At 42.3% G+C, this 27008-nt stretch overlaps 2 protein-coding genes across 10 annotated transcripts in view; both read left to right on the top strand.

The window, feature by feature from the left end:
- gramd1ba (GRAM domain containing 1Ba) overlaps window positions 1-22146 on the top strand; it is a 135541-nt gene extending 113395 nt beyond the window's left edge. For 7 of the 8 annotated variants that reach the window (XM_021617599.2, XM_036989803.1, XM_036989802.1 and 4 more), the window contains 16 exons: window positions 3725-3828; window positions 4359-4454; window positions 7876-7956; window positions 8111-8226; window positions 8578-8737; window positions 12076-12265; window positions 12443-12589; window positions 12884-13008; window positions 13496-13638; window positions 13992-14095; window positions 14774-14980; window positions 15274-15364; window positions 16091-16102; window positions 16429-16536; window positions 16736-16856; window positions 17212-22146. In XM_021617599.2, coding sequence (XP_021473274.1) covers window positions 3725-3828; window positions 4359-4454; window positions 7876-7956; window positions 8111-8226; window positions 8578-8737; window positions 12076-12265; window positions 12443-12589; window positions 12884-13008; window positions 13496-13638; window positions 13992-14095; window positions 14774-14980; window positions 15274-15364; window positions 16091-16102; window positions 16429-16536; window positions 16736-16856; window positions 17212-17301 — 1895 coding nt within the window. In that variant the 3' untranslated portion in view covers window positions 17302-22146. The remainder of the gene's footprint in view (window positions 1-3724; window positions 3829-4358; window positions 4455-7875; window positions 7957-8110; window positions 8227-8577; window positions 8738-12075; window positions 12266-12442; window positions 12590-12883; window positions 13009-13495; window positions 13639-13991; window positions 14096-14773; window positions 14981-15273; window positions 15365-16090; window positions 16103-16428; window positions 16537-16735; window positions 16857-17211) is intronic. The other variant, XM_021617608.2, reaches the window with a different exon arrangement.
- A 723-nt stretch (window positions 22147-22869) lies between these two features.
- The window catches only part of LOC110533421 (dapper 1), a 44413-nt gene continuing 40274 nt past the window's right edge, over window positions 22870-27008 (top strand). Inside the window, exons 1-2 of one of the 2 annotated variants that reach the window (XM_021617598.2) lie at window positions 23597-23730; window positions 24557-24603. Coding sequence is in view for 1 of the 2 variants with exons in the window: in XM_021617597.2 (XP_021473272.2) it covers window positions 23482-23730 (249 nt within the window). In the remaining variant the exon portion in view is untranslated. Of the gene's footprint in view, window positions 23731-24556; window positions 24604-27008 lie in introns of both variants that reach the window. The other variant, XM_021617597.2, reaches the window with a different exon arrangement.

Raw genomic sequence — 27008 nt, 5'->3', positions numbered from 1 at the left:
TAGAATGTGCAAGTAGAGATACTGGGTGCAAAGGAGCAAGATACATAAATAAATACAGTATGGGGATAAGGTAGATTGGATGGGTTATTTACAGATGAGCTATGTACAGGTGCAGTGATCTGCAAGCGGTTCAATTGTTGAAACAGGAGGGGGGAGAGAGGACATCACTGTCTCGTACCCCTTTCTAAAGCAATTTAATCAGATAAAATATTTTTGTATATTTTTGCTTTAGGATATTTATTTAATATTTAATATTTTTATGACATTTGTTATTTCATCTGGAAAGTTGAATGTTTCCAAAGTTTTGATTAGAAATGGCCACTCGATTGTCGAAAGCGTTTTCGTCATCAACAGCCATTATTGGAAAATGCACATCTTGTTTTTTAGCGCATTGTATTATACTAAAACATGTTCTGGTATTTGTTTGCAAGTGTTTATTTTAGTATGTATCAAGTCTGGTAATACTTTTGCCATTCTGTTGATTATGAGTTTTGTTATTTTGTTGTCTCAATTTATTAAACCTATCACTCTGTAATCTGCTGGGGACTCTCCTGAAATAACTGTTTGATACATGGAACTCAGAAGCACTACATTGAGTGGCATGTGTGTTTGTCATTTGCATAAATAGGGGTGCTACTTTGTCCCAGAATATCAAATCCAATTCTACGTGAAAGCGGTCCATCCCTGGTGCTTTCTCTGAGCGATTGTTTTAACGGTGTCTTGTTTATTTTTGGGTGAGTTCCATTTGCTGATCTCTACTTAAGGGTTATTGAGTCTAAGAAGGCTGTAGAATCAGTCTAACTGAAATATAATTCTTATTTATATAGATTTTCATGCAAGCTTTTATAATTGTTATTAGAAGCATTGTTTAATTAAAGCAATTGTATACTTAACTTAAAAAAGGATTACTTGTTTGGCGTGTATTCATTTTGTGTGGGCTGTGTGGTTGTTTACCGGTTTCTTTTGCCATGACATAGTATGCTTTAACTTGTAATTGTATGTTCTTTATTTTGTAAATATTTTTTTGTCTTTTTCGAAGATAATGATTTATTTGTATTTCATTTTAATTTCTAACTGATTGAACTTTTGCCAGGTATGAGATTATCATTCCCCTAATATATGCCTTGAAAGCATCCCAAAATGGCTTCTCGAGCGGCACAGTGGTCTTTATTTTTTCGTTTACATATTTAATAGACTTCTTGTCTTGAAGATGTGCTATGTTCATTCTCCATATTCTGTCACTAAGTGTATTTTCTATTGGTTTAATTATGCATGATTCATGAGAATGATCCGATATCACTATATCATGGATTTTAGAACCAGTATATTGTTGTGCATTGTCTTTTTATTTTTTTTAAAGGTGTGGTCTTTTGTAGTTGGGAATACAAATCTCCAGATGTCCTGTAAAATATTTGTAGAGTCCCTTTTCGATAGACGGGTTGGTTGTTTAGCAAAAAAAAACGATGCCTGTACAACTATGGGACAAAACAGATGGGGTTGTCTTAGATTGTTAACCATATTTTCTCTCCAATGTTTGTTGATAACAAATCAATTTGCACAATGGGCATTTGTTGCCTCTCATACATCATTACAGTTGTTGGTTGGCTAACTAGTGAATTTGAGGAATATTAGCATTGACATCAAATCAGTCAAAACACCTCAAAACAAAACACAGTATCAAGAACAAGATGAAACTAGCTGAAACAAGTCACTTACGATTCCCCACATGGCAGTTTCTTCTGATTGTTTGTAGCTATCTGACCATCCAGAATCGCATCGTTTTCGTGACGTCAGCTAACCCATCTATATGACAGACAATCATACCTGTTCTACACAACACATTTCTGAACGTTCTATAACTTTTCACACCCCCTGAACAGGCCCCAGGTTTCGATTAATATGCTCAGCTGGCTTTTCTGCCATTGGACTTGTTTTGAAGCTCAAATGCACATAAACTCAGCAAAAAAAGAAACATCCCCTTTTCAGGATCCTGTCTTTCAAAGATAATTAGTACAAATCCAAATAACTTCACAGATCTTCATTGTAAAGAGTTGAAACACTGTTTGCCATGCTTGTTCAATGAGCCATAAACAATTAATGAACATGTACCTGTGGAACAGTCATTAAGACACTAACAGCTTATAGACGGTAGGCAAATAAGGTCACAGTTATGAAAACTTAGGACACTAACGAGGCCTTTCTACTGACTCTGAAAAACACCAAAGAAAGATGCCCAGGGTCCCTGCTCATCTGCGTGAATGTGCCTTAGGCATGCAGCAAGGAGGCATGAGGACTGCATTGTGGCCAGGGCAATAAATTGCAATGTCCTTACTGTAAGATGCCTAAGCGCTACAGGGAGACAGGACGGACAGCTGATCATCCTCGCAGTGGCAGATCACGTGTAACAACACCTGCACAGGATCGGTACATCCGAACATCACACCTGCGGGACAGGTACAGGATGGCAACAACAACTGCCCGAGTTACATCAGGAACACACAATCCCTCCATCGGTGCTCAGACTGTCCGCAATAAGCTGAGAGAGGCTGGACTGAGGGCTTGTAGACCTGTTGTAAGGCAGGTCCTCACCAGACATCACCGGCAACAACGTCACCTATGGGCACATACCCACCGTTGCTGGACCAGACAGGACTGGCAAAAAGTGCTCTCCACTGACGAGTCGCGGTTTTGTCTCACCAGGGGTGATGGTCGGATTCGTGTTTATCGTTGAAGGAATGAGCGTTACACCGAGGCCTGTACTCTGGAACGGGATCGAGGTGGAGGGTCCGTCATGGTCTGGGGCCGTGTGTCACAGCATCATCAGACTGAGCTTGTTGTCATTGCAGGAAATCTCAACGCTGTGGTTTCAGGGAAGACATCCTCCACCCTTCCTGCAGGCTCATCCTGACATGACAATGCCACCACGCACATAACGAGCAGTATTGCTGATTTCTTGCAAGACAGGAATGTCAGTGTTCTGCCATGGCCAGCGAAGAGCCCGAATCTCAATTGCATTGAGCACGTCTGGGACCTGTTGGATCAGAGGGTGAGGGCTAGGGCCATTCCTCACAGAAATGTCCGGGAACTTTCAGGTGCCTTGGTGGAAGAGTGGGGTAACATCTCACAGCAAGAACTGGCAAATCTAGTGCAGTCCATGAGGAGGAGATGCACTGCAGTACTTAATGCAGCTGATGGCCACACCAGATACTGACTGTTACTTTTGATTTTGACCCCCCCCCCCCCCCCCCCCCCCCCCCCCCCCCTTTGTTCAGGGACACATTATTCCATTTCTGTTAGTCACATATCTGTGGAACTTGTTCAGTTTATGTCTCAATTGTTGAATCTTATGTTCATACAAATATTTACACGTTAAGTTTGCTGAAAATAAATGCATTTGACAATGAGAGGACATTTCTTTTTTTTCCTGAGTTTAGATGCAGCCTTGTCCCAGATCTGTTTGTGCTCATACATTCTATCCTTAATGAGGGCAGACTTTGGCATGATAATGAGTGACAAGGAGTTGGCATGAATAATAAATTGAATGGATAGATGTACAATGGCTGTCATTAGAAGTAACAATTTGTTCTTAACTGACTTGCCTAGTTAAATAAAATGTAAAATAAAAATTTGATCTGCAGATGTTTTATATTTATTGGTAGAGCCATGACTTCTTATAAACCCCATGACCTTTAATAACCTGATGACCTTTGACCCTGTGTGGCAGACTACTCCTGTGCCCTGCAAAGAGATATCCTGCTGCAGGGGCGCCTCTATGTCTCAGAAAACTGGATTTGTTTCTATAGCAACATCTTCCGCTGGGAAACACTGGTATGGACTTTAGTTTCCTTTACCATTCTCTACACTGGGTTACTCTGTCCCTTAATGCATAATGTGCCAAATTGCCCTCGTACTTATGTGTAGGCCATCTATTTTCTCTTAATAGAAGGTATTTGACTTCAAATTAAAGTGATTTGCTTGGTTTGTTCCATATACTGCAGTAGTAAAGCTACAGTCCAGGATTTGTGATTCTGTAAAATCATATGTCTTATCAGAACCCAAAATATAAGGTTTTATTATTTCATGTTAACAAGCAACAAGAATGTAATCATACAATGTATATCTTCAGAATATAGTTGAAACCATAGAATCTTTGATGCCAATGACTTGCAGCTAGAGCACTGTCTATCAATTTGAGTAGTGTTATGTTTCCCTCCGCTGTCTGGTTGAGGACCCCATTCTGTTGTTTTTCCAATCAGACTGTAGCTTTAATGATAACATCTTTCATTTGCAATAGTTCTAGGCTTTTCAGGAGGGATGTCATCTGTAGTCTAACACAGTTTCGCGCTTTTCCTCTCTAGCTGACAGTCCGGCTGAAGGATATCTGCAGCATGACAAAGGAGAAGACTGCCCGCCTCATTCCCAACGCCATCCAGCTGTGCACTGACAATGACAAGGTCAGCACTGGACCCACACATGCATATATATACACAGGCATGGACGATTGCCACTCCTATTTGTCATTTTTTTATTTGAGTCGAGAAAAATGTGTCCTCAGACCTGGAGCCAAAGTCATTCCACTACACAAGAATGGTAAAGAATCCTTTACTGGTTCTAACAGTTTACCAATCAGCTTGCTGCCGACTCTTAGCAAATGTTTTTTTTTAAAAGAAGGGAAAAAAGTGTTTGACCAGACACAATGCTATTGCTCTGATGATTGGTTGAAAGAAATTGATAAGAAGATGATTGTGGGAGCTGTACTGTTAGATTTCAGTGCAGCCTTTGATATTATTGACCATAACCTGTTGTTAAAAAAATGTGTGTTATGGTTTTAAATTTATTTCAACCTGCTGTATCGTAGATTGCTGTGATCCATCTAAAATAATGGAAGCATCTCTAATGTTAAACATGCAAAGTTTGGTGTACCGTAGGGCAGCTCTCCTTGCCCTCTACTCGTCTCTATTTTCACTAATGACCTGCCACTGGCGTTAAACAAAGCCTGTGTGTCCATATATACTGATGATTCAACCATTTACGCTTCAGAAACCACAGCTAGTGAAATCACTGCAACTATAAACAAAGAGTTGCAGTGAAGTTTAGAATGGGAGGCCGGTAATAAGCTAGTCCTGAACATCTCTAAAATTAAGAGGATTGTATTTGGTACAAATCATTCCCTAAATTCTAGACCTCAGCGGAATCTGATAATGAATAATGTGGCTATTGAGCAAGTTGAGGAGACTAAATTACTTGGTGTTACTTTAGAATGTAAACTGTCATGATCAAAACATATTGATTCAATGGTTGTAAAGATGGGAAGAGGTCTGTCCATAATTAAGAGATGCTCTGCTTTTTTGACACCACACTCCATAAAGCAAGTCCTGCAGGCTCTAGTTTTATGTTATCTTTATTATTGCCCAGTCATAAGGTCAGGTGCTGCAAAGAAGGACCTAGAAAAAGTGCAGCTGGCGCAGAACAGAGCGGCACGTCTTGCTCTTCACTGTAATCAGAGGGCTAATATCAATACAATGCATGTCAGTCTCTCTTGACTGAAAGTAAGGAGCGACTGACTGCATCACTTATTTTTATTAGAACCTCCGTGTTCAAAGTTCCAAATTGTTTTCCATAGTCAACTTGCACACAGCTCTAACACACACTCTTACCCCACCAAACATGCCATCAGGGGTCATTCCACAGCCCCCAAATCCAGAACAAATTCAAGAAAATGTACAGTATTATACACTGAGTGTACAAAACATTAGGAACACCTTCCTTGTATTGAGTTGCAGCCCTTTTTGCCCTGAGAACAGCCTCAATTTGTTAGGGCATGGACTACACAAGCTGTCGAAAGCATTCCACAGGGATACTGGCCCATGTTGACTCCAATGCTTCCCACGGTTGGCTGCATGTCCTTTGGGTGACGGGCCATTCTTGGGACACACGGAAAACTGTTGAGCATGAAAAACTCAGCAGCGTTGCAGTTCTTGACCCACTCAAACCGGTCCACGCCTGGCACCTACTACTATACCCTGTTCAAAGGCACTTAAATCTTTTGTCTTGCCCATTCACCCTCTGAATGGCACACATACGCAATCCATGTCTCAAGGCTTAAAAATCACCTGGTCAGTCTCTGTCATGGAAAGTTGTTTCTAATGTTTTGTACACTCAGTGTATAGCGCCATAATTGCATTGAATTCCCTTCCATCTCACATTGCTCAAGTGAACACCAAACCTGGTTTCAAAAAACAGATAAAGCCACACCTCTCAGCACAACGCCTCTCCCCCATGTGACCTAGATATTTTGTGTGTATGTACTGATACTTTTGTTTATATAGTGTATGTGGACACCTCTTCAAATTAGTGGATTTGGCTATTTCAGCCATACCTGTTACTGACAGGTGTGTAAAATTGAGCCCACAGTCCGTAGACAAACATTGGCAGTAGAATGGCCTTACTAAAGAGCTCAGTGACTTTCAACGTGGCATTGTCATGGGATGCTACCTTTCCAACAAGTCAGTTTGTCAAAATTCTGCCCTGCTAGAGCTGCCCCGGTCAACTATAAGTGCTTTTATTGTGAAATCGAAACGTCTAGGAGCAACAACGGCTCACCCACGAAGTGGTAGGCCGCACAAGCGTACAAAACGGGACCGCAGAGTGCTGTAGCGCGTAGCTCGTAAACATTTTGTCCTCGGTTGCAACACTTACTACCGAGTTCCAAACTGCCTCTGGAAGCAACGTCAGCACAAGAACAGTTCATTGGGAGCTTCATAAAATCGCTTTCCATGGCCGAACAGCCACACATAAGCCTAAGATCACCATGCGCAATGCCAAGCGTCGGCTGGAGTGGTGTAAAGCTCGCTGCCGTTTAGACTCTGGAGCAGTGGAAACGCTCCAGTGCTCCAGAGTGATGTTTTTCCAGTGAGGGGAAATCTTAACGCTACAGCATACAATGACATTCTAAACGATTCTGTGCTTCCAACTTTGTGGCAACAGTTTGGGAAAGGCCCTTTCCTGTTTCCGCATTACAATGCCCCTGTGCACAAAGCCAGATCAATGCAGAAATGATTTGTCGAGATCGGTGTGGAAGAATTTCGCTGGCCTCCACAGAGCCCTTACCTCAACCCCATCGAGATTGACAGAAATTATATCACTGACTGCGAGCCAGGCCTAATCGCCTAACATCAGTGCCCGAACACTGTCAATGGAAATAGTCCGGGTGGTCATTTCATTAATTGTTCAGGAGTCTTATCGTTTGGGGTAGAAGCTGTCAAGGAGCCTTTTGGACCTAGACTTGGTGCTCCGGTACCGCTTTCCAGGCAGTCTTTGACCATCAGAGGAAGGCCCCAAAAATGGTCAAAGACTCCAGTCACCCAACTCAGACTGTTTTCTCTGCTACCGAGCAGAGTGAACAGTCTGAGTTGGGTGACTGGAGTCTTTGACCATTTTTGGGGCCTTCCTCTGACACCGCCTAGTATAGAGATCCTGGATTGCAGGAAGCTTAGCCCCAGTGATGTACTCTGGGCCATACGCACTACCCTCTGTTGCGCCTTACGGTCAGATGACGAGCAGTTGCCATACCAGGCGGTGATGCATCCGGTCGGCATGCTCTCGATGTATGTAGTTCTGTCCTTGAGCTGTCTATTAATGTTCTGTATTATGTTTCATGTGGACCCCAGGAAGAGTAGCTGCTGCTTTCGCAACAGCTAATGGGACCCTAATAAATTACCAAATAAAAGACCAAATGCTCACACAAACATATGCATGCACATACTTTATATACACACATGCGCAAATAAATGATTGAACCTTTTTTATGACAGACAGATGGCTTTCCTATCAGGTTGGTGATATAGTATCCTAACCTTTTCTTGCTTCCCACAGCACTTTTTCACCTCGTTCGGCGCAAGGGATCGGACATACATGATGATGTTCAGACTATGGCAGAATGCTCTGCTAGAAAAGGTACGACTGTTACATGTATGACTGTTCACTTTTAATTCAAATACAACACTGTGGAGAGTGTATTGTAGCCAATTTAATCAAAGCTCACCTTTTCCCCCTTCTATCACTTCTCCCTCTTTCATCTCTCCTTTCTCCCTCTCTCTATCTATCTCAGCCTTTGTGTCCCAAAGAGTTGTGGCACTTTGTCCATCAGTGTTATGGCAATGAGCTGGGTCTGACCAGCGACGACGAGGACTACGTGCCTCCAGACGATGACTTCAACACCATGGGGTGAGTTTTGACCCCATAGTCACACACACCATCGGTGACCCCGATGACCATGGGTAAAGCGCTGGCACCGTTCCCCGTGCTTATAATGGTGACCTACAGCTGTTGTACTTCCCCGTGCTGATAACGGTGACCTAAAGCTGTTGTGCTTCCCCGTGCTGATAACGCTGACCTACAGCTGTTGTGCTTCCCCGTGCTGATAACGGTGACCTACAGCTGTTGTGCTTCCCCGTGCTGATAACGGTGACCTACAGCTGTTGTGCTTCCCCGTGCTGATAACGGTGACCTACAGCTGTTGTGCTTCCCTGTGCTGATAACGGTGACCTACAGCTGTTGTGCTTCCCTGTGTTTTAGGTATTGCGAGGAGCTGCCGGTGGAGGAGAACGACGCCAATGACGCCACCACCCTCGCCAAGACGGCAGACGTCAAAGGCGACACCAGCCCCCTGTTGTCCCGCAGAGTCTTCCCCGACAACATCCTGCCCTGCCCGGGCATCATCGACCCTCTCCTTCCCGTGAGTACCACTAGATATTAGACCAATTCTTGCTTTGCATCACCTACAGACAAAATGTATAGAGTGTTCTAGAGTCAGCAACTTAGTCAGCTAGCCCACCTCAGACTCTGCTACCCAAGCCTGACGGGCCCCAACACTATACATTGGGTTAGGGATGGATAGGGCCTGTTTTTACATCAATATCTAGGATACAGGCAGGGCTCAGTTATCACTAAATTGATCTCAAACCTTTTAAAGCTGAGCCATTTGCTTGTGCTCTGCTGTGCAGTACAGTCACATCTGACTAAGATCAACTTCAACCTTGTCAAATATAAGACCGAGAGGAGAGATTATTTCACAGAAAAAAAATTACGTTCCTTGAATTTTGTCTGAGATTATCATCACTGTCAAACGCTCCCTGAAACACTTCAGCGAGCAGGCCTTTCTAATCAACCTGGCCGGGGTATCCTGGAAGGATATTGATCTCATCCCGTCAGTAGAGGATGCCTGTTTTTTTTTAAATGCCATCCTAACCAACTTAAATAAGCATGCCCCATTCAAGAAATGTAGGAACAGATATAGCCCTTGGTTCGCCCCAGACCTGACTGCCCTTAACCAACACAAAACCATCCTATGGCGTTCTGCATTAGCATCGAACAGCCCCCGTGATATGCAGTTTTTCAGGGAAGCTAGAAACCATAAGACACAGGCAGTTAGAAAAGCCAAGGCTAGCTTTTTCAAGCAGAAATGTTCTTCCTGCAACACTAACTCAAAAAAGTTCTGGGACATTGTAAAGTCTATGGAGAATAAGAACACCTCTTCCCAGCTGCCCACTGCACTGAAGATAGGAAACACTGTCACCACTGATAAATCCACTATAATTGAGAATTTCAATAAGCATTTTTCTACGGCTGGCCATGCTTTCCACCTGGCTACCCCTACCCCTGTCAACAGCACTGCACCCCCCACAGCAACTCGCCCAAGCCTTCCCCATTTCTCCTTCTCCCAAATCTAGTCAGCTGATGTTCTGAAAGAGCTGCAAAATCTGAACACCTACAAATCAGCCGGGCTAGACAATCTAGACCCTTTCTTTCTAAAATGATCTGCCGAAATAGTTTTCACCCCTATTACTAGCCTGTTCAACCTCTCTTTCGTGTCGTCTGAGATTCCCAAAGATTGGAAAGCAGCTGCGGTCATCCCCCTCTTCAAAGGGGGTACACTCTTGACCCAAACTGCTACAGACCTATATCTATCCTACCCTGCCTTTCTAAGGTCTTCAAAAGCCAAGTCAACAAACAGATTACCGACCATTTCGAATCTCACCATACCCTCTCTGCTATGCAATCTGGTTTCAGAGCTGGTCATGGGTGCACCTCAGCCACGCTCAAGGTCCTAAACAATATCTTAACCGCCATCGATAAGAAACATTACTGTGCAACCGTATTCATTGATCTGGCCAAGGCTTTCGACTCTGTCAATCACCACATCCTTATCGGCAGACTCGACAGCCTTGGTTTCTCAAATGATTGCCTCGCCTGTTTCACCAACTACTTCTCTGATAGAGTTCAGTGTGTCATATCGGAGGGTCTGTTGTCCGGACCTCTGGCAGTCTCTATGGAGGTGCCACAGGGTTCAATTCTTGGAGCGACTCTCTTCTCTGTATACATCAATGATGTCGCTCTTGCTGCTGGTGAGTCTCTGATCCACCTCTACGCAGACGACACCATTCTGTATACTTCTGGCCCTTCTTTGGACACTGTGTTAACAACCCTCCAGGCAAGCTTCAATGCCATACAACTCTCCTTCCGTGGCCTCCAATTGCTCTTAAATACAAGTAAAACTAAATGCATGCTCTTCAACCGATCGCTGCCTGCACCTGCCCGCCTGTCCAACATCACTACTCTGGACGGCTCTGACTTAGAATACGTGGACAACTACAAATACCTAGGTGTCTGGTTAGACTGTAATTTCTCCTTCCAGACCCACATCAAACATCTCCAATCCAAAGTTAAATCTAGAATTGGCTTCATATTTCACAACAAAGCATCCTTCACTCATGCCACCAAACATACCCTTGTACAACTGACCATCCTACCAATCCTCGACTTCGGCGATGTCATTTACAAAATAGCCTCCAGCCTCCAATACCCTACTCAACAAATTGGATGCAGTCTATCACAGTGCAATCCGTTTTGTCAACAAAGCCCCATATACTACCCACCAATGAGACCTGTACGCTCTCGTTGGCTGGCCCTCGCTTCATACTCGTCGCCAAACCCACTGGCTCCATGTCATCTACAAGACCCTGCTAGGTAAAGTCCCCCCTTATCTCAGCTCGCTGGTCACCATAGCATCACCCACCTGTAGCACGCGCTCCAGCAGGTATATCTCTCTGGTCACCCCCATAACCAATTATTTCTTTGGCCGCCTCTTCTTCCAGTTCTCTGCTGCCAATGACTGGAACGAACTACAAAAATCTCTGAAACTGGAAACACTTATCTCCCTCACTAGCTTTAAGCACCAACTGTCAGGGCAGCTCACAGATTACTGCACCTGTACATAGCCCACCTATAATTTAGCCCAAACAACTACCTCTTTCCCTACTGTATTTATTTATTTTATTTATTTATTTTGCTCCTTTGCACCCCATTATTTTATTTCTACTTTGCACATTCTTCCATTGCAAAACTACCATTTCAGTGTTTTACTTGCTATATTGTATTTACTTTGCCACCATGGCCTTTTTTTGCCTTTACCTCCCTTATCTCACCTCATTTGCTCACATCGTATATAGACTTGTTTCTACTGTATTATGGACTATGTTTGTTTTACTCCATGTGTAACTCTGTGTCGTTGTATGTGTCGAACTGCTTTGCTTTATCTTGGCCAGGTCTCAACTGTTCTCAACTTGCCTACCTGGTTAAATAAAGGTTAAATAAATAAAAAATAAAATAAAATAAATTAGAGTAAGGAAATATAACTAGCTAACAGCTAACTGCTCTTGTTCACATCTCCTGAGCACCCCAAGGTGGAACCGTTGCTATGGATACTCACACATAGACTAGCAGAAAGAAGAGCAGCCCTGGGAGTGAGGGGCAGAGACCAGCAGCTAATGGATACTAACAAAGGAAGGGCCTGAGTAGGGTAGGGCCTGAATGTTGCATGCATGGGTAGGGCTCAAGCTTAAAATTCATGCCCATGCAGGGCCCTCCCAAGATCACACCACACCAGTGGCATTTCAACCATATTATCCCTTGCTGAGCTTTCAATTTTAAAAGTATGTAGGCAGTAGGTAGGGCAATGATCTGTGATTATGGTTTTACTTGACCCTTCGCTCATGACCCCCTCTTCCTCTGTAGTTTGATTTGGCCACCGTGGACGATTTCCCCCTGTGTCTCCCTGATGGCGAACTCCTGACCCTCCAGTTGCCGGGGTTGGACAACCGGAGCAGTGGTCACAGCAGTCCCGCCCCCTCGCCCTCGCTGGACTTCAACGATAATGAGGACCTCCCTACTGAGCTCAGCGACTCTTCCGAGACGCACGACGAAGGTTTGGGTCTCTGAAACATGCACATGCGCGCTCACTTGCACACATGCGTGCATACACGACGACTCATTCACTCACTCACACACTCACACACACTCTGTCACTGTCCTATTCCTGTATATTAAAACACATACACACACACACTCACTCACTTGCTCTCCTTCCTCTGTGTGTGTGCAGCAGGGGAGGTGCAGGCCTTTCATGAAGACCTGAATGGGAAGCAGTACATGAACGAGGTGTATGAGTTCAGCGTTGACAAGATGTACGACATCCTCTTCACCGAGTCCACCTTTATGAGGGACTTCCTAGAGCAGAGACGCTTTTCAGGTGACACCACAGTACCCAGACCAGTTTTACCTTTTAGATCTTAATGATGAAGATTACATGGACAGGGGGTGACCTGATCCTTGATCAGTTTTTCTCTCCTTCCTCCCTTGAGGTAAATCCTTATCTGACATGGTTGGATTGGTAAAGTGGACACCACAATAACTCACAGATCAGAATTGAAGGAAGGCAGGAAGGTTACATTTTGAAAGAATTCAATGTGTGTCAGACTAAAACCTGGGCAAATGTTAAAGGAGGAAGGGCTGATCTTTCTGTCTGTCTTCACTCTTCGTCTAGACATCGTCTATCACCCCTGGAAGAAAGAGAAAGACGAGGCAGGCAACCAGACCAGAGAGATCATGTACACCGTCTCCCTCACCAACCCCTTGGCGCCCAAGACCGCCACCGTCACTGAGACTCAGGTGAGTGGAGCCTCCCAGTGGCAATGCAGGTCATAGAGGTTTTAAATGTTGTACATAGTTTGTTTTCATGCTTTGTTTGCGTTTGACGTAACGTAACTACAGTCACTGTTATGATCACCTGTGTGTAATGCATTATGAATGCTATTACGGTTATGAATGTATTTACAGGCTGCTTTTGGGAGCCACGGGTTGTTATGAATGTATTTACAGGCTGCTTTTGGGAGTCACGGGTTGTTATGAATGTATTTACAGGCTGCTTTTGGGAGCCACGGGTTGTTATGAATGCTTATAAAAAAATATTATGAATGCTGATAGCAATGTTCTTATTATTGATTATTTATAGAAGGTACTAAAACATATAGAAAAACCACCACATTCATTTTCAGATGACAAATGGCTTAATGTAATTTGCAGCCTTCCAATTGCCAGAATAGGCCTCTTTTGTTGTTGTCTGTTAACACAACTATTCCATATCTCTGTGGTTTAGACGCTGTACAAGGCCAGCCAGGAGAGCGAGTGCTACATCATAGATGCCGAGGTGATAGCACACGACGTCCCCTACCATGACTACTTCTACACCCTAAACCGCTACGTGCTCACCAGGGTGGCCAGGAAGAAGTGTCGGCTAAGGTGAGAGATTTCCCTCTATTCTTCCTATGATTGGAGATTGGGTGCTCCACTCTGTTAAAATTAGCTGTTAAAATTCCAACCAGGGATGTGTTCAGTGGGGCACACTAGCAAAATGCTTTACAACGGAAGACAATAACAAGTGTTCTGATTGGACATGTTTAGGTAGTGCCACTTCATTTCACTCTGTTTAAAAAATGTTTTCTCCCTACTGAACACAACCTTGATAATGCAGTACTTGACTCCTTGGGTGAAATGTATTCAAAATGTATTAAAAGAATAAGTCAAATTTAAGGTTGACCAAGTAGGTGTAATAACGGTTGAATTATGTGTGTCTGTGTGTGTGTGTCCTGCAGGGTATCCACAGAGTTGCGCTACAAGAAACAGCCGTGGGGGCTGGTCAAGGGCTTTATCGAGAGGAACTTCTGGAGCGGCCTGGACGAGTACTTCAGACACTTAGGTCAGTTGGACTATAGTTTAATCTAGAATATGAATGGTATGGAGCCTGGGGTCATTCTTGGAGCCTAGTATTTGTTAGCCTGATCCACCATCCTGCCAGCTGTGCTCTCGTTTCACTTCACTTCATCAAGAATCCGTGTAGCGAAACAGAATGTAAGCTCGCGAGATCAGGATGGTGGTGAGAGGCTAGGGATTTGTCTTTCTTAAAACATTTAAATCAACTGTATTCTCACTTGAGAAACTAGAATGAGTACTCTTTAGATAGTGCTTAATCACCAGGATAAATTATTTAAGTAAATATTTAACTCAAAGAATTAAGTAATTTACTTTGCTTAAACCTGTAGTTTGCATGCCGGTCTGTTTCTACTTAAGTGGGTCCTTTGGTAGTTGCCTTGCCAACAACTCACAACAAAGAAGTAAATAGCAGAAACATACTGGCACCCTGGCTATTGAATCTCTCCATGATTTAAGACCCAGCTTCTGTGAATACCATACAGTGTCATACTGGTTGCATCCCTAATGGCACCCTATTCCCTATATAGTGCACTACTTTGGACCAGAGCCTTAAGGGCCCTGATCAAAAGTAGTACACTGTCTAGAGAATAGGGTGCCATTTGAGAGAAACTGTGTTATGCAGCTTGTGAAATAAGCATAAACCCTTTCCTTTAACTCTTTCCAGAGCTGGAGCTGAGTAAAGTGGAGGTGGTCCTGGTTGAGCCCCACAGACAGTCCCCCAAGGCCAGGGCTCTACGGGCAGGGGCGTTGAGGCGGCGGAAAAGGCCCTTGATCCACCTGCGGCCCCCCCACATGGACGAGGCCCTCAGCCCCGTCACCACCCCCGAGGACGAGGAGGTCACCCACCACCATCGCATCAAACAAGTGGCAGGTCAGACCAGTCAGACCTGGGTTCAAATAATATTCAAATTCTTAAGATGCTTGTGATTTGCGTTTTCCTGGCACAATGGAACAACTGTCAGAACAATTGCCGCAATGTTTGTGTAGCACTGCGCTGTAGATTTTCATAGCGATTGTCATCACAAAAAGCTGTACTGTATCAGGGTTGTGAAAAACAAATAGTTTATTACCTGCAGCTGTAATATTTGATTAGGGCAGGAATAAAGCATTAGGTATTGCGTGGCTTTTTGTATTGATCCAAAATGGTCACCTGTCTTCCTGCAGGTTCCACTCAGACCAGACACATCCCGGACCATGTCCCAGGGGGCCTAGCGCTCTACAGCGTCTCCAAGCTACTCCTCATCATCAGCTTTGTGTGAGTATCCTTCCACCACCACCCTGGGGGGCTGTCACCATGGCAACACCTGGTTGTTTGAGATTCTCTTTCATGTGTTTACTGAGAGGTACAACCATATAAATATAATTACTAGAATGGCCAAAGCCCCTCAAATGTCCATTCTAGTAACTCTAATTCAATGGGTGGAGAACTATCCATTGAAGATCCCATAGATATCTCTGGTCTCTACTTTTCTCAGTTGATGTTGAATGTTTTGGGTGTCATTTATGTGTCAAAGTTGCCTGTGGGGACTCATCTGATTTAAATCTGTCCACTTCAACTTGTCTTGTTCTTGGTGTACTAAAGTGGAGAATGTCAGAAGGTTAACATTAATGGAGACACCTTTTGAAGACCGCGTCGTATTTGCTAGCAAAGGTGGTGCTCTTGCTAATGAACTGTTACTGCGCTCTTTAGCTAACTACCGTAACACTATTGTTTTAAAAAACAACAATCAAAATACTGGCGAGGTGTCTCAAGTTGTGACGCTCCCATGCGTTTCCACTTTCTAGAAGTACTGAAACCAAACATTGACAATCGAATATATTTTATTTTATTTGTATTTATTTATTTATTTTTTTTTTTTTTTCCTACTACTCTAAAGCAGAAAAACCCTGTCTTCTTGTCTGGTGATGTGTGTAATTGTCCTCTCTCTCTCTCTCTCTCTCTCTCTCTCTCTTTCCCTGTCTCCATTCATGCATCCTATAGGATCTGTATAAGGTATTCAACTTTTTTCATAACACCATGTTGATTAGATATGTGTTTGTGTTTGATGGACTTGGTTCAACCCATACATACACTAGACATGAGTGTTAACATATTCTTCCTTTGCAGTAGTTGAAGGCATGCACATTCCAGGGGAATCCTGCTATCCTTAGTCTAACATAGATTTATGTCATCTCTACCTCTCTTTACTCTAAATATCTCTCTACTTTACCTCTTTCTCTCTTCTCTACATCTCTCTCTCTGTTTATTCTCTCGCACTCTCTGGCTTCACACTCTCTCTCTCACTCTACTCTCTGTTTACTCTCTCTCTCTATCTACAGTCTAGTATTGCTGGTGTTTCTGAACATGATGCTGTTCTATAAGCTGTGGATGCTGGAGTACACCACACAGAGTCTCACCTCATGGCATGGCATACGACCACAAGAAAGGTACTTCACACAAATACACTACAACCCAATTCGGTACCAGCCCTGTGGAATGACTTTGGAATTGTATGTTAGTCTGTTTTAGAGTTTAGAACATTATTAAAGTGTCACTCCACAATATGACAGTAATTATGACAGTAACAGACAAATTACAGATTAAAAACAGTGTTTGTGTGTGTTTCTCGCTCTCCCCTTCTCTCAGTAAACTGCCCCAGACCCAGATGGAGTGGGCCCAGCTCCTGGAGTCGCAGCAGCGTTACCATGACGACGAGCTGCAGAAGTGGAAGGAGATCATCAAGTCGTCTGTGATGTTGCTGGATGAGGTGAGACAGCCAATCAGTAGAATACTGATGGCCTTCGCATAACTGACCAATTAGGTCAGAGAAGGATAGTTCATTCACAAACTTTACTTTTTGAGAATGTGTGTGTGTGTGTGTCATAGATGGTTGTTCAAACACATGCAGTACTGTATTCAATGTGACGGCATGTAATGTGTATTCAATGTGATGTGAATTTAGGAATCAACTTAATTTACGAATGCTAAAAATCTTTGACATTGCATATACTTCCTATTGACTTCAATGCATGATTTTCAACAAAATAAAAAATGTATGATTTTTGCAAAAAGTTTTGAAGTCGAGCTTGTGAAGTTGAAATGTTTCCTTTGTCCCTCTACAGATGAAGGACTCGTTACTAAACCTGCAGAAGGGCATGGGTTTAAAGGACTTTAACTCTGAATCGGAGGAGAAAGGGAGTCGATATCACTGAGAAACAATCCCAAGGCCACCAGCCGGGACATTATGTGCAATATCTAACCAACCATTCATTGGAACTCTTGGGCAAAGAACAGAAGGATGTTCTATTGCAAGGTGGACAGGGCCATTCTCCCACTGCCCAACTTCTGGCATGAAGTGACCTCATCACCATCAGGACCGGAGTGGGACGGCAGCCATCGTTGCATCATGTGAAAAGACCGCAGTGATGGTCCTTATTACCCAGGATCCTTGGGACGTCCCTACCCCATTGACGTTTAAATTTGAAACCGTTTAAGGTAAGGGTTAAGGTTAGGTAAAGGTTATAGCGAAAGTTAGCGTTAGGGGTTAATGTTAGGGATTAGGGTATGAACGTCCCAAGGATCCCGGATAGCACTAGCTGTGCCGTGACCCACCTTGGCCTGAACTTTGAACTTTTTATCACCTTGTTTTCCGAGAATGTCGTACTGTAAAGTTTTTTGTTTTTGGGGGCCACGTGCGGACTGGGATGGCATGGGGGGCCGGTGAAAGCATGCAGTTTCTTGTCTCCGTCTGAAGAAAACAAATTGCTTTCCTGGTGGAGATGTGTATTGAAACCTCTGCGTACTCTGTCTCAGACTGGGTAAGGGGTTAGTACATAGCCTTTTTAGGAACTCTTGGACAAAGTTGTGGAGCTGCAGTATCCTTTTTTTTTTTAACAGACCTTAGGACTCTGGGAACAGGTTACGACCGTGCCGGAAACATAATCAGCATGCAGTGTTTCAACACAATCCATCATTTGTAGGATAGAACCACAAAGAATCAAAGTATATTATAAATGAAAATATAATTCCGTATTTATTTTTTGTGGAAGTCAATTGCAGTCAGGGCACACTTTTACCAGGCTTCCGTGGTGTATCAGGGCAGGTTTCCCTGAGAGCTTGTGCCATGGCTTTGTTATTCTCTGTTTAAGTGTTTGTCGTTTTCTAAGGCATGTTCTCTACTGTGTGTAGAGTAGCCCAACCCCTTTTGATTTGTGGACAGGGGAGCTAGCTATAGCTGTTAGCAGCAGTGAGAATATATTGGTTGTTACCATATATGGATGAGAAAGCAGTCTGCTTTTGCAGAGGTACACAGTATGTTTCGATGATGCAACCCTCTTCCATAAACAGGGCATTCTTTACCCTAGCCAACCCCAAACGCTATCTCAACGTTGTGCTTAGGTTTTATCCAAACATGTCTCCAACCTTATCCTTCAGGATGATTTGTTTTAGGTTATGGATACACCTATTCATTGTTGCCAAGATTTGTGTGTCAACTTTTATGCTAACATGTATGTTTTTTCAATTTGGGCAGTATTCTTGTCATCTTTTATTTGGCCACTTTGTGTTGTATCAATTCATATGTGGCTATCCTGTCCTTGGCTTGAATAGAATGTACTCAGAGTGTACTGTATAGGCCTTGGTATGTTCCCTAAGTGATTTTACACATGCAATGGAGCTTGAATTTGTCCCTACCTGCGCCACATAGATCATTCATGTTTTTCCCACAGTATTTGTTACCAGCCTAAATACTGTCAGACAGAGAGAATAATGACCAGTGTTTTGATAATGTGGATGTTATACTCTGTCACTCTATGAACTTTAAAGTGTTCGGTTTTTAACCAGAGAGGGAGTAGACAGTATTTTAGGGAGGGTATTCTTTTCGTAGAGAAGTTTACAAAGGGATACTGCAGCCGAACTGAAGTACGACAATTACAACGATGTATTTGATGATTAAAACTGTGAAATTCCTCATTGAAAAATATGCTTGAAGCTGGAAAAAAAGAATAATGCATATTGTACAGTTCAGATATTTATTGATTTATTTATGTACAGTGTAAAACAAACGTTTGGGGAAATGATCAGTGTTCACCCTCTGCAGACCTGTATTCAAATACCATTTTAAAATATTTCAGCTTTGCTTGATTAAGCTTGTCTGGCTTTGTGGACCAATAGAAAAGTCCTAAAACTGCAAACCCCAACCACTTGGTATTCTAGGCTGGCTAATGCAAACACTCAAAGTATTTTAAAAATGTCTAAATGTATTTGAACTCGGGTCTGACCTTCTGTAGTCCTTTTTGTCGTCCCAAAAATGTCTGCCATGGGCTATATTCTGGCATATTGGATGTGTCAAATTGACGCTATCAACCATTACCACTTTGTGTCTGTCGATTTTGTCTAATGATTTCTACTGTGGCCGAAGCTATCTGTTTAGTATCTCCCGCATCTGTCTATGGAAGCATATAGCTATCAAAAGACATGTTATTTTCAGATTGAATTTTGACTGCTATATACGTCCATATTTACCCTGCCACCCATGTATTTATCATTGACTCTCTAGGATTGTTATGATGACTTGGGAAACAAACAAAGCCCTGTTCAAAAGTTGATTCAGCCACTAACTGGTGTGTTTGAGGGATTGGTTCACGGTGTGCACAAATAACATTTGAGCCAAAAGAATGTCAGAATTGAAAAATGTTATGCATTGGGATACAATGCTTTCGCCATGGGTTGTATTCAGTAGGAAGCAAACGAGCCAAAACAGGGAGGGACCTACCTGAATTTGTCAAATAAGATACTCATTTTTGTTTTCAGTTGCAAAACATTTTGCTGTGGTGTGCACTAATGAATACGACCCTGGACTCATTAGCATTGCACAGAGAGGGGATGGGTTCAACTCACGTACATTCCAAAAAGAGGAGGGTTTCATCTGAAAGAAGAAAAACAACAATATGGATTGATACAGTCGGTAGCATTTCATACACATTTTTGATTGCGAGTCATTTACGTTATTGCAGAATGATTTTCCCCGACTCCCTTGCGCTATGACATGGTTTAATGTTACTAAAATGGCCATTTGACCTTGTTTAGGTCAAATTGCCCAATTTTAACAATGACAACGTGACAATTCAGGGCAGATTTATTTTTAAGAGAAAGGGCCCATGATGAGATTACAATGACCTGTACTGTACTTTACATTTTTTGCCTGTATCTCACCATGGCAATCATTTCTGTTGACATTGTGGCCCTTAGAAGAGGAGTAGAAAGCAGTCAACCAATGTGGGACGATGTGCAACTAAAAAGAGTATTTGGGAGGAATAGTAAGGTATTCTGAGGTAATAGTAATCTCTTCCAAATGACTTGGTGACCCTTAAAGATAAAACTATTAATCTAATGCAATACATGTATTTAATGAATTCACTAACATTGACAGCAAGCTGCCTTCGTTAGGGTTTCTGAAAAACTTGAGACCCTTGTGGACCCTTCGAAAGTGAATGCATGCTAGCTTCCTGTCCCATTTGTTCTCATTCACAATCTGATGCGTTCTATGCATGGGTGCTTTATATTGCAAGAATGCCTCAAATAGCCCAGAAAAAAATGTACTCTGTTCAACAACCTACATGAATCTAATATATTGGTAGTTGAAAGCTTGCAGAGTGTTTTTCAATAGAATGGTCAGCAAGCATGTTTGAGTGTCTGAGAAAACAAACAAAATATATTGCAGCCAAAGAGTAGTGTTCTTCAAAAACCTGAAACTGAAAGAGCTTTACTCATTTGAATGCTCACAAAGCCACAGACCTGTTCATGTTTGCCGAATTGTAGAACATTCTAAATCAATTCTTAACAATTTGCAGAATATAGAGAATGTGTTATACTGAGTATGAGACATAAATAGCTAATTGAAAGGATGTATTTTAGAGCTTGTGGTTGTAGTTATGTTTCCTGACGACTCAAACTGAATTCTTCCACTGCTCTGTGTTCGCTACATACTTCAGTCTGACACTTCCATCGTTGAAGTCGTTTGTGGTGATGTCAAAATGAGGGGTGTTGTACCAAACAGTCATCAGCCATCGGATCATGTCAAACCAATCAGATTATTTTCAAAACGCTGCTTGACCTGCGTGTGTTCTGGCTCTGGCCCAACCTGTCCGTTTCTGGGACCAATTCAGAACAGTTAGCATTCTAGAAATGGTCGGGGAGATACTCAGATCCAGACTCATTGTGGGGGAGAAACTACTGTCCGTGGGTGTGGCATAACGTTTGGCCGGAGCATGGTGTTTGGGTAGCCAGGTAAAGAAGCCTGACCAATTCTTTCAAACCCTTCACTTCATTACACACACACCTCAGACAGGTGCAATTTCTTCAGATTTTTTTCCATCTCAAACACTGTGGTATTATATCCTCTGTATCAATACCAGATGTTTTTTTTAAAGCCTTCTGATCTCCGATATATGACTGAAATATTCTGCTGAGGGGAGGACAGCTCATAGTAATTGCTGGAACTGGAATGACATCAAACACATGGAAACCATGTATGATACCATTCCATCGATTTCGCTCCAGCCATTACCGTGAGCCTGTCCTCTCTAAGGTGCCACCAACCTGTGTTATACAGATAATATATTGTATTTCTATGTTGTGTATCGTTTCAGTGTACACAGACTAGTGAAACCCTTCTGCGCTGGTCGTGGTTTTGGGAAAAACTCTGAAAGAAAAAGATTCTAAAGGCTTTATTGGTTTGCGGAGGAGAGATGGAGGGAATGAAATAAAGTCAATCAAATAGGTATTTTCTGTCTGACTCATCCCTGCAGCTGTCTGTTTCTGTCCATACCAATGAATTGTGATGTTTTTTCAATGGGGGATTCTTCAGTACCCCCTTGAGCAATGTTCACGTTGCTTCCAATTGTCAGTGCTACATTTGGTCATTCATTCAGTTCAATTAATTTCTAGTCACTATTTTCATTCATGTCATTTAATCTAATAATGATGCTGCCATGTTACTAAGACATTTGTAAATGAGACATGCATTTTATAGCCCTATTAAATAAGTGAGAGGAGGCATTTCGAATGTCAGCTGTTCATCATTGTTCCTTTGTGTCCTTGCTCGTTATATCAGAGGTTGTTTAAGGTTATCTGATGATGCGTAGCAAATGGCACCCTATTCCCTATACAGTACACAATTTTTGTCCAGAGCCCTACATAGACATACACTTCGAGACATACTGTACATTCCCTACATAGGGAACCGGGTGCCATTTGCGAAGCAACTAGCTATCTCCCAGCAATGATTAGGTGAGAGGTGTGGACTCTTCAGGCTGCATGTTCCATATAGGCAAATGTTCCAGACCCCTAAAGACGTGAGATGAGAAACAGTTGATATGTACACCCAATCTGTTATGTAGCACTAATGTGATTTAAGTCTCATTTCATCATCACTCTGCAATGATCTGAAAACCGACTATATCACTGTATATGAGCAGATCCCACGTTTCAACTGTCCACAGGCCCAAAGGGAGACTATGTAGGACTATTGAGATGCTACGCTGCACTCTAGGCTGGGTCTTGCACCTATAGTTCATACCAAAAGTGGGTGGGCATGTGTGCGTGTGAGAGGGAGAAATAAAAAGAGATACATGTGGCCACCAGATGGCGCCTTCCCCTTGTTAGGCTGTAATGTACACAATCTACAGGCAGGGAGTATGTCTCCAGTAGCCTACTTATCAGTGAACTTTGCAACCAACCTTTGTTATGTTTCAAGTATAAATAGCGTATAGAACCGTCGGTCTCCCTTGCAACTAGTCATACGATTTCACTGATTCCTTTTTCACTGACAATGGGTTTATAGGCGAGGTAGCCAGAGAAGGTGCTTGGATTTTCATGAAAGGCTGGTACAACGTGATCAACGCTTCACGATCCCTTGGTGTTAACTTTTAGGCATTAATGAAAGATTAATTCATTGAACTGGCTGGGTGAATGTGACCTTGAGCGTTTAGGAATACAAAGGAGAGCTCGTTGTCCAATCACATCTTGAAGAGCAGATTACTTATGAATATTAACTATTGTGGGTTCTGGGTAACCAATGGACCCTCTGAAAAACCCGGGCATGCTAATGTACAATTGACAGCTACGGAATTGGAATCCAGCAACATCATTGAGCGAGCAGTAGGTATGGGTTCGGTTCTGCATACAATGGTTCGCAGCTGTATCTATAGTTTACATTCGCTACTTCGCTTTAAAACATGTATATCAAACCAAAGAGTAAAGTCACTTTGAAATTAAATATGCAGACAAGTTAGCCTCACTTGGATACTAGTAGGAAGGAACGACCAACGGCTGAGAAACGATCAAAGAGCCAAAGAGTAAGCACTCAGCCACTCTCCGAGCAAGGGAGAACGATGTACCGAACGTTTTCTTTCCCAATGACAGCGGAGCGCAGTCGGAATAAGGAGCGCCTTGAGGCGAGTTTGGCCGGTCTGTGTGAGTTGGAGCTGCTGAAACAGAGGCAGGAATGCCTGGTGCTCAGTGCCCTCTCCCTCGGGGTCTCGGTCTCAGGACGCCCGGCATGGGGCGATGTACAGCCGGCCTGGCCCGTTCCGGAGACAACCAACTGTGCGTCAGACGACTTTAGTTATAGGCGCCATACGGTAAGACGACTTTCGTATTAGTGTACTTATAATGCATATTGTACATTTCTATAATTTTGTATTACTGCGCGTTCATGGAAAGCTGTAGAAGCGGATTTGTTACGCGTGTAATGCTCTTGGAATGACGGCCGTGAAATTATAAATCTATCATATATAACTAACCTATATAGAGTGGATCTGTGCCGAATAACGGTACCATCCGAAATGTGGACCAGACAGCACCATACTGTGTGACCGGAGCGTGCGTGACCATTTAAGGCGAACTTCGGTGCTTGGGTTTTTCATTCCGTTGTCCCTTGACGCTGTTTCGAAAAAAATAAAAGTATATCAGCCGGCTGTATTGTCTTTATCGAGTTAGTGATAAATGATCCGTTGTTCTGAAAAGGTCGGACCGTGCCCACCACCATGTCGATCCTGGAGTTCTGTGTAGGCCTATAGTTGCTGTATTGTGGTAGTTTCCACCATTATTTGGGGCATCTGTAAATTATCTTTCCACTCAGTAGGCTAATAATATGATGAATAACATCTCCATATCTTTTATCGTGTTTTACTTTTTCTATTTATTTATTTTATTATTTATCTAGGAATATTACATGCTTTCCCTTGGCTGCATTTTTAAAGAGAATACCTGGGGTGCGATGTGGTTGGAGTTCCATATCCTTAATTGAAGTAGCGTTAATTAGGTTTGAGTAGCATAATATGCTTAAAACCCCCAAAATTATATTTATAGCTAAATGGAGACCCACTCAGTTAAAATATTTGAACAGACATTTGTTCAAGTGCTGCGCTTGATGCAAGTGTTGCTATCTCTTCATCATGGTATTAGGTGATGTCCATAACGCAGAGATTACAACAGCATTGGCAACCTAACAGGTAAGGAAAATATTTTGCAATTTTTCATCAAGTATTATTTTCTCTATGGATGAAATTGGTGATGTGGGGATAACCTGGACATGCATGGCCTTGCACATTTGCTACGAAAATATTGATCCATATGTTTTATGGTAAATACATTTACTTCCGCGGGCATAACAATTAATTAACCTCTCTGGGATAGGGGGCAGTATTTTCACGCCAGGATGAAAAGCGTGCCCAAAGTAAACTGCCTGCTACTCAGGCCAAGAAGCTAGGATAAGCATATAAGCATAGATTTGGATAGAGAACACTCTGAAGTTTCTAAAGCTGTTAGAATCATGTCTGTGAGTATAACAGAACTGATTTGGCAGTCGAAACCCCGAGCACAATCCATCCAGGGGGGGAAATTTGAGGTCACTGTATTTTCCAATGTCTTTCTATGGGAGACCTGATTTATTAAGGCCCAGATTGCAGTTCGTATGGCTTCCACTAGATGTCAACAGTCTTTAGAAATTGTTAGATGTTTTTCTTTTGAGAAATGAAGTAGAGCTGTTCTTTGTAGGTGTCACTCTGAAGGGCTTTAGTCTTTTGTTGTGTGTGAACTGGAGCGCGCTTCACGTTGTTTTTATCCGGTATTAGAAACAGTTTATTCAGTCTTAAATGTTATTTTATTTACATTTTAGGATACCTGAAGTTGGATTAGGAACGTTGTTTGAAATGTTTGGACCAAGTTTACAGGTAACTTATTAGATACTTTGTAGTCATGTTGGAACCGGTGTATTTCTGAATCAAATGCGCCAAATAAATTGACATTTTGGGGATATAAAGAAGGAATTTATCGAACAAAACGGCCGCTCATTGTGTCACTGAGACATTTGAGATTACAAAAAGAAGATATTCAAAGGTAAGACATTTATTATATGGCTATTTCTGACTTTTGTGTCGCACCTGCCTGGTTGAAAAATGATTTTCATGTGTTTGTATGCAGGGCGCTGTCCTCAGATGGTTTGCTTTCGCTGTAAAGTGTTTTTGAAATCTGACACAGCGGCTGGATTAACAAGAAGTTAAGCTTTATTTTGATGTTTTACACTTACATTTTTGTGAAGGTTGAATATTGATATTTCTGTAGTTTGGATTTTGGTGCGCTACAATTTTACTGGATGTTGTCAAATCAATCCCGCTAACGGGATTCGAGCGGGATTCGCGCTTAAGGGATCCATAACTAATCCTGCTACATCTTTGCCTCTATCATCAAGCGAGAAAGTGTATGTAAATGCATCCTAAACTAAACGGTAGACTAGCCTGGCTGCAGTACATTTATTAGACTATCTAGACTGAAAAATGACGAGCATGACTTGCACACGACCCCTATAAAAGAGGTCACTTTAAATTGGTGATAGGTATAAGTGAATGGGCTTTCTCTCTTTCAGGCACTTCAGGCCGCTGTGTGAACAATGGCCTTGGGTTAAATGGATATTGATAGGGCCATTGCTCTTGTGTTGTGACACATTGATAACCTTGTGGACCATTTGGTTAGGCGTTAATGGTTCAAATATTGTTTTGGGTTGTCTTCGTGGGTTTTGAACATTATGTTTCAATACTTTCAAAATGTTAGTCATATTGGCTAGTCCACATAATTATCTAATGATTTTATGACTATTTTTGCATAAAATAAAGATAGGGCCATGCAATTGATTCTCAATTGAAAGTAATTGTTGGTCCTTATCCCATCATGCTCTAGCGACTCCAGTCTAGCAACTCCTATGGCAGGCAGGGCACATGCACATTGACACAGTCACGGGTTGTGCCTAGAGGTCGACCATTATGATTTTTCAACGCCAATACCGATTATTGGAGGACAAAATGTATTTTAATATATATATATATATATACACACACATTTTTGTAATAATGACAATTGTAACAATACTGAATGAACAATGAACACTTACTTTAACTTAATATAATACATGGGTGTTCTTAAGGTGATTCCACAGGTTGGTGGTATTTTTTGATTTAGCCGTTGCTGACCCCATGCTTACATATTTATCACAAATAAGACACCTTGCTTTCCCTGGTGCCAATTCCATGTAATAGTCCCACACTGGTGCTTTGCTTTTCTCTGCCATCTGTAAAACACACACACAGCTCTGAAGTGACAATGATACTGAAGAGTCTGCATAGGAGACAAATACTCTCAACTGTTTGAATAAAAATAGAGTTTAAGTTACCTGTGATGAATGTTGAAAACAAAAACTAATTTCTATATGCAGGAAATCCTATTTTAATAATGGACATGGTAAGAATTGACTACCAAAGTGCGAGTCATCATTCCCATGACTCTTTCTAGCAAAATCTGAAAATATCGGTTCCTTCATTCATTTATTCCATAGGATATTTTTAGATTCACTTAAAATAAGGTC

Source organism: Oncorhynchus mykiss, chromosome 10, assembly GCF_013265735.2.
Source record: "Oncorhynchus mykiss isolate Arlee chromosome 10, USDA_OmykA_1.1, whole genome shotgun sequence".
Lineage (NCBI taxonomy): Eukaryota > Metazoa > Chordata > Actinopteri > Salmoniformes > Salmonidae > Oncorhynchus > Oncorhynchus mykiss.
Note: the sequence above shows the minus strand (reverse complement) of the source record. Positions and strands in the feature narration are given on the sequence as shown.